This window comes from Solanum verrucosum, unplaced genomic scaffold, assembly GCF_900185275.1.
Source record: "Solanum verrucosum unplaced genomic scaffold, falcon-dt-bn FXZP01000009.1, whole genome shotgun sequence".
NCBI lineage: Eukaryota > Viridiplantae > Streptophyta > Magnoliopsida > Solanales > Solanaceae > Solanum > Solanum verrucosum.
In genome coordinates, this window is record NW_026020231.1 from 11,361 (window position 1) to 24,357 (window position 12,997).

General features: G+C 36.6%; 1 protein-coding gene across 1 annotated transcript; it reads left to right on the forward strand.

The window, feature by feature from the left end:
* The first annotated feature begins 745 nt into the window (after positions 1 to 745).
* Positions 746 to 9,616, forward strand: LOC125832716 (calmodulin-binding protein 60 B-like). The gene is made up of 7 exons (XM_049511933.1): positions 746 to 806; positions 1,215 to 1,285; positions 2,737 to 2,789; positions 3,280 to 3,716; positions 3,791 to 3,951; positions 9,166 to 9,312; positions 9,411 to 9,616. The coding sequence occupies exons 1-7, from the start codon at positions 746 to 748 to the stop codon at positions 9,573 to 9,575; spliced, it is 1,095 nt and encodes a 364-aa protein (XP_049367890.1). The 3' UTR covers positions 9,576 to 9,616.
* Positions 9,617 to 12,997: the final 3,381 nt, after the last annotated feature.

Below are 12,997 nucleotides of genomic sequence, written 5' to 3' on the forward strand. Positions count from 1 at the left end.
GCGACGTCCATTGATTCCTTTGACTGAACTTCAATAGAATATGCAATATAGAAAAACAGACCAAACCAATCGTCTGAAGAAAGTAGTAATGTTCACACTATGGAGATAAACACCACGTATCTAAGATTTTGGCCTTGTCTACCAAATTTTAAACGAAAAATTATTATATATACTTTTAAAATATCAAGTAGCTTATCACGAATTAAAAAATGCTTACGTATATTACACTTAGATACATATATTTTTGCTACCAGATACATGGTAAGATACGTAATATTGTAAACTAGAGTGTATTTAAATAATTAGTTCCTTATAAACTAAAGTCTCCAATTTTAAATTCGGTTACACCGTTAAAACTTAAACTACTACTCAATCCTACCCAAAACATGACATTTAATTTGCACCTAAAAGAAGGATAGTAATACTAATTGATAAGCCTCTAATTAATTATGACATGATTATTCTAGTGTAAGCATATATTTTCAAAGAAAAATGTGGGATTGGCCACCCCATTCTATAGTTACAACTTAACGTAAGGGCGGTTATTTAAACCGTCAACACGCGTCTTTCTAAGCAATACATAGGAAAAGAAGAGGAACATGCACAATCGTAGCCTAGCTCCCTCTAAAAAAACCATTTTAGTGACTACTCCTACTTATATATATTTCAATTCATTTGGCCTATATTGATTATTATAGCATTCGTTTTGTTGTTTCTATTTATGAACAAAAAAGATCAGTAGATGATGGCGGCTCATAACATAGACATGTTCGAACAAGTAAATACTGAAACAACAAACTCCAATAGTACTCATCCTCATTTTACCATGTAAGAAAATTAAATCATACATCTTTGTTTTTCCACATTAATTAAAATCAGATCAAAACACTTGTTCTAATTTCTTGTTGTAATTCATCAAATTCCAAATACGTTTGTTGTATGATTTGGTTTCAAAAATTCATTTTTCGTATAGTAAAGTGTACTATAGCTAGCAGCCTTTTTTTTTTTTTTTTTGTCTCGTTCAGGTAAAAGAAACACTTATATATTAGTCGCTATATATCTATAATCTATATCATGTGGGATCATAACTGACAAGTTGTACATGTGATGCATCTGCTTTCATAGAAATATTGAACCATATACATGGACTATGGTTGACGTTGACTAAGTCATTTTAATTTCTGGTGTTTTATTGTATCTCCTTTAATTTTGAGCCATTGTTTCTTTCTGCAGATCCCGGCAGATTGTGGCCACCTTTCCACCAGCTTTGTGGTCGACTTTTCCGGTGAGTTATAATTCGCTATGAAATTTAACGGATTTACTTTCTTTTTGGTTCATTGTACTTGTTACTTTGGCTTTCACATATTATTACTTGCTTAACTTTGGTCATATGCTTGTGTTTTTCTTTCACTCACCAATTAGATTTGATGTAATCTTAAGGCCAGTTCGGACTACTTCAGCTTTGTGCAGCTGGTGTAAATATAATTAACCCGATCGACGATTCTGTAAATCATTGGCCTGTTTTCACCCAAAGTTGGGGATCTAGCTTAATTCATTTGAGATCCAAGCAATGTTTATAACAGTTGAGAGCTGGCTCGCTTGACAAAACAAAAAATATCATATAATTTTGAGTGGACAAAATGAATGAACTCTTGAACAATTCCCAGATCTAATTAGGTTGGTGGGCATATATGTCTAATTGCCAATTACTCACAAAGGGCTTTTTTTGGTATGTGGTTGGAAAGAAATTAATCTTTTTCAGGAACACAATATCTATATTTTTGGATCTACTAGATACATCAATTATGTGGAAAACTTAAAAGCCAATAATTAATCGCCAAAATCTACTAAAAGCTAAAAGCTGAAATAGACTGACGCCTTCCTTTCCAAACATTCCTAGGACAATGCATAACTGAGGATATGACTATTAAAGTTAGATTTTATTGTTTTTATTAAAATTAAGATGAATGAATATTAAGATGTACATCAAACTTTGAATGTTTAAATCAAAATATACGTTTCAGAGGTTGAATTAAGAAAATATTAATTACAGTACTTTTTTTCCTCAAAATTTGAACATACGTACAAAATGTTGTCTTTATTTAAAAATTAATACGTAAATAAATAATTAAACTAATCAGATATGGTATAAATAAAATATTTTGAAAAATTATATGTCTGTTGATAGTAATGATGTCTAAGCGGAGATGGTTTTGCCTGATGTGGTACATGTGGATAGTAATTGATAGTGATAATAGTTAATAATAATGGTTATGATGACGGATAGAACATATTAATGGTAATGGTTGATGTGGTAAATAGTAGTGGCGATAGATAATTGTAGTAGATGACTGTTAATAGGGGTGGCGAATGATGATGAGGGAAGTTGGCAATATATTGTGATAGCTGATGGAGATGATTGTAGCTAGTAATCGATGGCTGTTGTGGTAAACATGGTTAGTGATAATGATTTTAAATGATGGCTAGTGGTGTTGACAATTGTCCATGGACTGCGTGTGGGATAACGCATGGTAGTTGATAATAGTACGATCTCAGCTATGGGCTTGATGTTTGTACACAGGCCAAACACACGTAAATGATTCTTTTGGCGACGAGATTTGAAATCAGGACCTATGTTATCATGCATGTTGAAAGCTCAATAGTTCATCAGAACAAATACATGTATATCAATACCTATCAATACCTGACTATTTAATCAACGTTTTATATATCTAGGTGGATGATGAATTTAACTCTGAATTGGAAGAAATTTTGACTGATCAGAACAGGTGAGAAACAAAGAGCTATTTGGAATGTTTTTCAGAATTATGGTTACCACTACTTCTCTTTATGTTGCATTATTAGCAGTAGGATTTAAGTTAATTACAATTGATGTGGAATGAATTTTTTCAATATTGGTGTGATTTAACATGTTATTGCAAATTACTTATCATATATTTTAGGCTACTACACAATACGTTTTACACTGTTAATGCATAGAACTTAATCTCAATTTAATTTTAAGTAGTGCATTGATGGTGGAGAAGAAAATTACAATCACATCACTTGTACAATAATTTAAAGTAAAACATTATGTTAAGCATTTAGCATTAATGTTGTATAAACTGTTTTTTTAGAAACAACCTCTCTACCTTCACAAGATAGGTAAAGTCTGCGTACTAATCAACCTAGACTCTTAGAACTTTCATTGCCTCTGTAATTAATTTCTTGTTGTATCTGAGACTAAACTATATTCCACTTTGTACACATATAAAACAGGAATTCCCAGAAGAAACTCGATCCTTGTGAATCTAAATGTTTATGTTTAAGGTTCTCACACGAGGTTGCCCCAGTGATATTTACTGGAGAGTGTATTTTTTCCAAAGGAACCAAAGTGGAATTGGTTGATGCTGTTACAGGACAACAAGTGGGACAGGGGCATCTAGCCTCAGCACAAGTTGAAATATTTGTACTTAATGACGACGAACTAAACAGTCATATTAAGATTCAAACAAGAGGTGGAACATCAAGGCGCGACCAAAACCCATATCTGAGGTTGGAAGGAGGCGTTGTTTCTGTTAACAAAATTATATTCAAATACTCTCCAAATCATATGAAGAAGTCGAACGGGGTAAAGCTAAGAGCAAGGGTTGTCGATCAACCTGAAGTGATAGAAGCCGTGACAGGACCCTTTACTGTCAAGGATAAACGTTCAAGTGAGTATTATATTTCTACTTTTTTAACATTAATAAACTAAATAGTGAGTCAATTTGAGTTACGTTTTTCACAGAATGCAAGAAGCGGTACCCTCCATCACCAACGGATGATGTATGGAGACTAGAACATATTTACAAAAATGGTGCTTTCCATAAGCGGTTGACTGAAAACGGTATAAAAACAGTGGAGGATTTCCTAATTGAACTCCAAAACAATCCTCAGAGGCTACGGCATGTGTTGTGGACCCACATTCTGCCGAGCTGGATAACTTGAGTGGGACACCAAGGAGAAGCACGCGTCTGAGGACTGTGCCTAAGAAATTAATTGATTATGTTGTGACTGGGGCAAATCACGTGAAGGGCCACACAAGTACTGAGAGTTAGTATAAGTAGCTAAAATGAGGATGAGTAGGGTAGTGAACAAGTTATAGCAATTTCTTATTCTCATCTCTGTAATCTTCTCATCCTCATCACCTTCTTTATCCTTATTAATGCTTTTGTATTATTTCTGTTTCATTCAAGTTTTAGATCTATTGTAAGCAACTTGGAAGTGTTTGTTTATAATATACTACTTGGGATCCTTATTGTTCCATTGGTGCTTTCATTGTGCCGACAATCATGTCACCGGATTCGAAACTCATAGCTCCCGACGGTTCCAACTCTTCTGGCCTTTCTGATGCTGACCTTCGTTCCCACCTGGCAAGTCAACAGTTAGTGATTCAAGATCTTGCTGCTCAGGTAGCAAATCTCAGCTCTCGTTTGCCGTCGCTGATGGTTGCTCCACCTTCTAGCATAGCTGGTGGTTCATCTGGTGGTCATATGCATGTTCGCCATAAACCGGCACCGGTTGAATTTGGTCGTTTTAATGGTGCACAGCCAGACGCTTGGATCTTTCAGGCTGATCGTTATTTTGATTTCTACGGTATTATCGCTGAACATAAATTGACCTTGGCTTCGTTTTATCTTGACGGTGAAGCCTTGGAGTGGTATAGATGGTTCTATCGTAATAAGTAGTTGAGTGATTGGCCTCGATTCACAGAGAAACTGCTTAGTCGCTTTCGTCCCCGTCATGTCCTTTCGCCGGAAGGTCGTCTGTCTAAGTTAATGCAAACTTCTACGGTTGCAGACTTTCGGCGTCGTTTTGAAGCTGTTCTGAATGAAACGATGACGTTGCCTGAGGAGTTTTTGGTGGAATGCTTTCTTTCGGGCCTTCGACCCGATATTCTAACTGCTGTTACTGCTCATGAGCCCACACGGTTGGACCAAGTCATTAACCTAGCCCATATTCAGGAGCAACGTATTATAGCTGAAAAAGGGCCGCCCCGACCCGCTTTTGCTCGGACCCAACCTTTATTGCCTACGCCGACATCCCAATCAGCTCCAATTGCGCCGACGACGCCTTCTAATGGTTGTCTTCCCTTTAAGCGCCTATCTCAAGCTGAGATGCAAAGTCGTCGGGAAAAAGGGCTTTGCTTCAATTGTAATGAGAAGTTTTCTGCCGGCCATCGTTGTAAGACTGGCCCTCAATTGTTGCTTTTGTCATATGAGGTCGAGGATTCTTTGCTTATGCCGACTCCCGTGCTTGCTGATGAGGTCCTCGCCGAGGAACTTCAATGTTTGGAGGTTCAGGCTCACTCCACTATTTCCTATCATGCCTTAACTGGCAGCGTTTCAGATCATGTGATTCGTCTCACCGGACATGTCACTGGTTCTCCGGTACAGGTGCTTGTTGACGGCGGTAGCACACATAATTTTATCCAGTCCCGGGTGGACAACTTCTCAAGTGTGACGGTGTTTGTCAGGGTGTGCCATTGACAGTTCAGGGATCAACTATTCATTTAGATTTCTTTGTGTTAGCTGTCCATGGGGCTGATCTGGTTATTGGGGCATCGTGGATGGCTACATTAGGTCCTGTGGTCACGGATTATGGGGCTCGTATTTTTGAATTCAACTATCGTGGACAGAGGTACAGTTGGCATGGCGATCCACCAGATGTGCAACTCATCCAGTTGCATAGCCTTCGTCGTTTATCAGCTACTGATGCCATCTCTTCTTATTTCCATTTAAAATTGGTGGTGGATTCCCCACCAGCAGGGGACGACACTTCACCGGATATTATTGCCTTACTAGACTATTTTTCAACTGTATTTCAGAAACCTCAGGGCCTTCCACCGGTGCGACCCCAAGATCACACCATCCATTTGCTACCAGGGACGGAACCAGTGAATGTCCGCCCATACCGCTATCCCTATTTCCAGAAGAATGTCATGGAACAATTAGTTGGTGATATGATTCGCGATGGGGTTATTCGTCCCAGCACCAACCCTTTTTCTTCGCCTGTTCTTTTAGTTCGCAAAAAGGATGGCACTTGGCGTTTTTGTGTGGATTATCGCGCCTTGAACGCTGTCACAGTGCGTGACAGATTTCCAATTCCCACTATCGATGAGCTTTTTGATGAACTTTATGGTGCCCAATTTTTTTCTAAATTGGATTTGTTATCGGGATATCATCAGATTCGGGTCCGCTCAGGGGACGTTGAAAAGACTGCATTTCGGACTCACGAAGGGCATTACGAGTTCCTTGTTATGCCATTTGGTCTCTCCAATGCTCCATCCACATTTCAAGCGACCATGAATGATATATTTCGCCCGTATTTGCGCCGCTTTGTATTAGTTTTTTTCGATGACATTCTAATTTATAGTCCTTCTTGGACTGCCCATCTTGAACAATTACGGTTAGTCTTGCAATTGCTTCAGGAGCATAAATTGGTTGCTAAGCGGTCGAAATGTGTCTTTGGCCAAGCATCTGTTGATTATTTGGGCCATGTTATCACTACCACTGGTTTAGCAGTAGACCCAACCAAAATTACGATCATTCAGCAGTGGCCTACGCCTTTTTCTGTGAAAGATGTACGGAGTTTCTTAGGGCTGGCTGGGTACTACCGTCGGTTTATTCATCATTTTGCATCCATAGCTGCACCGTTGACTGACTTGTTACGTAAGGAGGCCTTTGTGTGGGCTGTACCCCAGCAGGCAGCTTTTGATGCATTAAGGCTTTGTCTCAGCTCCACCCCTGTTTTGGCGCTTCCGGATTTTAGCAAAGCTTTCCAATTGGAAACTGATGCCTCCGGCGTCGGCATTGGAGCTATATTATCGCAAAATGGCCATCCAGTGGCCTTTTTCAGTCAAAAACTTAGCAAACGCATGCAACAAGCTTCAACCTATCACAGGGAAATGTTCGCCATCATTCAAGCTGTTGGCAAGTGGCGGCAATATTTGTTGGGACGCCAATTTACCATCGTGACTGATCAACAGTCACTCAAGAACTTGACCACCCAAACTATCCAGACACCTGAGCAACAAAAATGGCTTAGAAAATTGGTTGGCTATGACTTCACCATTATCTATCGACCTGGCCGACATAATGGTGCTGCGGATGCGTTATCTAGAGTTCCGGATGTTATTTACATGGCACTCTCTAAGAGCGTTCCCACTCTTCTTACGGAATTAAGACACCTTAATACCAGCCATACTGAGTTGCTTGCTCTAAAGCAATCTATTCTCACGAGCCCTACCTCTGTTCCAGCTTATTGTATTCGTGATGGGTTAATCTTTTACAATGGGCGTCTGGTTATTCCCTCAGGTTCTTCCTTATGCCAACAATTTCTATTGGAGTTTCATGCATCTTCCATTGGAGGGCATGCTGGAGTTGCCCGCACATACCATCGTTTGGCTTCTAATTTCTATTGGAAACACATGAAGCAAGATGTGAAAGTTTTTGTCTCCACGTGTCAAATCTGCCAGCAGGTGAAAGATATCAATCATCACCCTTTAGGCCTTCTTCAACCCCTCCCGATTCCCGAGTTGGTTTTTGAAGACATTGCCATGGATTTTATCACGTGTCTCCCTAGTTCAAAAGGCAAATCAACAGTCATGACAGTGGTAGATCGTTTGTCCAAATACGGACACTTTATTTCACTTCCATCTACTTTCACGGCCAGAACAGTGGCTGAGGCTTTTGTGGTTGACATCATCCGCTTACATGGTCCTCCACGCACCATAGTCACTGATCGCGATCCTAGGTTCATTCATGAATTTTGGCAGGAGATACATCGGCTGCAAGGAACTACTCTCGCCATGAGTACCGCCTATCACCCACAAACCGATGGACAATCAGAGGCTTTAAATAAATGCTTGGAGCAGTACCTACGTTGCTTTGTGGCCGACACTCCAAAAGATTGGGTTGCCATGCTGCCTTGGGCTGAATTTTGGTACAACACAGCCCTCCAAACTTCAGCTGGCATGACGCCTTTTGAGGTAGTCTATGGCCGCAAACCGCCGTCTATAACTCGCTATGTCATGGGAGATAGTTCGAGTGATCTGGTGGACCAGTTCTTATTACAGAGGGATGAAGTTTTACAGTTGCTCAAGTTGAACCTGACCAAGGCTCAGAAACGTATGAAAGTTAATGCGGATAAGGCGCGCACTGACATCCATTTCCAAGTGGGAGATTGGGTTTATGTCAAACTCAAACCATATCGCCAATATTCGTTACGCGTGCAGCCTTCCCACAAACTTGGGCGCAAGTTTTTTGGACCCTTTCAGGTCCTCAAGAAAATAGGAGCAGTTGCTTACAAACTTGACCTTCCGGAGGCCGCGAAGATTCATCCTGTTTTTCACGTTTCATTGCTCAAGCGTTGTATTGGACAGCCTGAGAATCAAGTGACTCCTCTACAATTGACTGAATCAAACTCTGATTTGCCACTACCATCTATGAACCTTGAGGACAAGGTTCTGAATTCGGAAGGGAGTAATGTTGTGGACCCACATTCTGCCGAGCTGGATAACTTGAGTGGGACACCAAGGAGAAGCACGCGTCTGAGGACTGTGCCTAAGAAATTAATTGATTATGTTGTGACTGGGGCAAATCACGTGAAGGGCCACACAAGTACTGAGAGTTAGTATAAGTAGCTAAAATGAGGATGAGTAGGGTAGTGAACAAGTTATAGCAATTTCTTATTCTCATCTCTGTAATCTTCTCATCCTCATCACCTTCTTTATCCTTATTAATGCTTTTGTATTATTTCTGTTTCATTCAAGTTTTAGATCTATTGTAAGCAACTTGGAAGTGTTTGTTTATAATATACTACTTGGGATCCTTATTGTTCCAGCATGTAAGTAGTTTCTAATTCTTTGTCTAAGAAAATTCAAAGTTGAGTGACTTTCTGAGAGAAGAGTGCATAGTTGAGTGACCATATGAGATATTATATATCTATGCGCAACTTGTGATATTTTGTGGTGCACCTACATGTATGTACGTAATTTCCTGCATCTGGATCTGTTTAGGCCAATTTACTGATAGTATTTGTCCAGGTTCTACCTCATAACAGTTAGTAATTTTTTTGTAAGAAGCAATACAAATGAGTACTTTTTACTTTCTGTGCGTGTAGATCCTTGGCAAAAGCATGTATGAAAATTGTTGGAAAAAAGTTACAACGCATGCTAAGACTTGCAATCTTGATGGGAGAAAGTACCATCACTTGGGGAATTTGGTCGCGGTTGACGAATGCCAGTCTTTAGAGTTTGAAAATACTTCAGTGAGTATTTGCTTAATTAGTAATATATACCCTGTTTGAGCTTTGAAAATCTCTTTGATTTTGCAATGAACTAGTTTAATTTGTCATATTTGATTTAGGGAGCAGCTGAAAGTAACCAGTGGGTTGAGAGTGCTGAATGTTCTACATCTTATGCAATTGCTGACCGGCAATACGAGTCAGATCATGAGATGTCTCTTGATATCACATCTGTGATTTCAGAATCACAATATTGGGAGAATATTATGCAATTTCTTGATTCTTAGTTAGACATGCTTTACATTTTCACTACTACGTTTAATTCATGTCACGCCTTTTCTTTTTAGGTCGTTTGAAAAAGAATGTTATTTTTTTCCTTATTTGACAATTATTAAATGGTTTCTTTCGTACCAAACATATCACACCCGTACTTCTTTCCTGTCCAGCTCGTGTGATTCTATAAATTTCTCTATGGTTTGGTCGTCTTAGAACAACTAACTTTTGTCTTTTTGCTAGAAATACTTGTTGCAATTTAATAATGAGATTAATTTACTTAAGTTTTACAATTTATTTAATTTTTAATTAACAATCTGTAATTTATTATTTTGGATGTAAATTCCATCTTAGTTAAGATTTAAGAGCAAAGAAAAGAAATTGGTCTTGAAGTACGGTTGATAGCTTTACCAATGTGGCAACGTGAATCGCTCAACCATAATGGACACTTCGCTCATTTGTTGACGCTGTGATAAATAGAGTTAAGTTTCATTAGTTAATCTTCAAACTCAAAAAACAACACAAAAATTTTAAAGATAGTTCACCCACAAATGGACAAACTATAATTCATTTTATTAACTTCTTCTCACATGAATCTCAAAACTCAAAAATTTTAAAGATAGTTCACCCACAAATGGATGAACTATAATTCTTTTTATTAACTTCTTCTCACGTGAAGCTATATCATATATCAATTTTTTAGTGTATTGTGAAGTCTATTTAATACATAAAATCGTAAGCTTCTTAAACAATGAAAGTTTTTAAAAGATTTGAGAATTTTTTTCGTACAAAAAAAAATTCACTATTTATTTGCTTACAATCAATAATAAAAAAAACTATTGAGTAAATTTTATTTTTTAATATTTAGATCAGCGAGTATTAATAATACGTACTAAATTAACTAGGTAAATTACAATCACTAGTAAATTAGGTTGAAGTACAAAATTATTTATAAATAAAATTGATAGTCGCCGAATTATAGACAAACTCCAATTTTTAAACTATTGAATAACAAACACTTGTAAATAAGGTTGAAGAACAATTTTTTTTTAAAATAAATAAATTAGGCAGTTTGCCCAATTATGGACCTCAGTAGTTTTTTTTTACTATAGATTAATTAATTGTAAGCAAATAATAAAATAAAAAAAGTTCTAAAATTTTTAAATATTTTTATTTGTGAAGAAATTGTGATTTTATATATCGAATAGATTTCACCATACACTTAAAATTAAGATATGATATAGCTTCACATCAGAAGAAGTTAATAAAAAATTGTAGTTCGCCCATTTGTAGTCAAACTATCTTTAATTTTTTTGTGATATTTTTTGAGTTTTGGGATTAACTAATGAAAGTTACTTTTGTTTATCACAGTTCACACACAAAGAGCAAAATATCCGTTTTTATCTATATTTTTAGAGAGGGCCCTTTTTTACCAGTAGCATCCAAAAAGTATCCGTTTTAGAACCGGACTTAATCACTCGATGCCTCGATCTATATCTACCTTCAATTTCTATTTGAATATTGTCATATCTATTAAATATAAATGTGAAATTAACTTGTGAATTAGGTGGTTTTTAGATAAGCTTATAAACTAGTTTATAAATATGATAACTTATTCGATCTATGTGTTTGATGTAAACGTCTATATATATTTTTATAAGCTAAGTACTTATAAATAAAAAATGTTTCATCATCTTTAATCACAAAAATAATTTCAGAAATCTTTGCTAAAGTTTGAACTTATAACACATTCCTCTTTTATGATGCTCTCGTTGTCCTAATTTATGTGACACATTTCATTTTTCGTGAGTCAAACATGTTAAGTTAAACCAAAAATTTGCTCATGAAATCTTCAATTTTTTTTAAAAATGAAATTTATGTATATGTGAACTACGTAAAAAGTAATATAAGTTACAATAAATAACAATTCAAAATATTTAAAAGATATATGAAAAATTTATGATCAAATATAGACTTGTTTGAATTTCAAAACGTATCACAAAAATTGAGACTAAGAAAGTAATAAATATTATATGAATTTGTCTTTTTTTGATACTGTGGTAACATGACTATTATTTAACTCATAACGAACATGCATCTATGCCTATATGTCAATTTTATGTCTTCTTTTATTTTGTATAGCAAAATGGGATTTGGGATCTTCACTTAGCTTCATATTGTTCAAGAATTTTGCCTAGACCCCAAAAGATCAAAGACTGAAGGCTATATTTTACTATTTCTAGTCTATAGAGTATTATATGGTGTCCGGGTGGGCCTGATGTTTGTGCACAGGCCAAACACATGGAAATGATTCTTTTGGCGACGAGATCTGAAATGGAGACCTATGTTTTATTCTGATGTCATGTGTGTTGAAGTGTGATTATTGATCTTATCTAATAATATTTAATTATAAAAAATAATATATTTTTAATACAAAATTATATTATGTCTAAACACACAAAAGTTCATTAGTCCAGAACATATGTAACATTTGGGTTATTCATTTACCCAATTTACTATCTCATAATCTTTCTATTCATTGTAAGGAAGAATTTCTCACTTAAAAATAGTGTGATTTTAGTTTGTATTGGGAGGAAGGAAAAAGAGTGGAAGAAATGATGATAAGATAAAAAGAGTGGAAGGAAAGATGAGAAGTATATTTGTCACGATCCGAGTCTACACCGTGGACGTGGCCGGCACTCAAGAACCATTGTTGGTCCCCAAGCGAACCCTCATCCCGGCTGACTACAAGCGGAAGACTATCTTAAGCATGCAAAGGCTTAAAAACTGAATAAATATTCATGAAACTTAAATTCAAACTTTAACTCAAATGAAAACTCTGAATAATAAAATATATTCAACTCGCCCCAAAATTGGCAACTTAAGTCTTTCAAATATTTAATAAAATAAATAAATAACACAAACTTCTCAACTATATTGACTATCTATGAAGCCTCTAATTGATAAAGATAGAAGTCGGGACAAGACCCACGACATCCTAACTAAACTGAAAGGTAAATGAAATCCTTCGGAAGCAAGGAGGCTCACCATAGCTAACTCGAACTCTCGGATGTATCAACGAAGCTCCTGTTGATGATCCTGAATACCTGTGTCTGCATCATGAGAAGATGCAGGCCTAAATAGCTCAGTACGTGGAATGTACGAGCATGTAAGGGGAATTCTAAAACATAACATAAGCTTGAACTTGATAAAAAAGAAACATATTTACCTCTTTTCAAACTCACTGAACTCAACTTAACTTAAGAATAAGATACTCAACTCAAGGATTAGATACTCAACTTCAAAGATATGATACTCGACTCAATGAAGCACAAATCAACTCAAAGATACTCAACTTAAGGTACTCAACTTGAAATACTCAACATAACTGAACTCATTTCAATACACAACAATTTTTAAAGCAAATGCACTACAA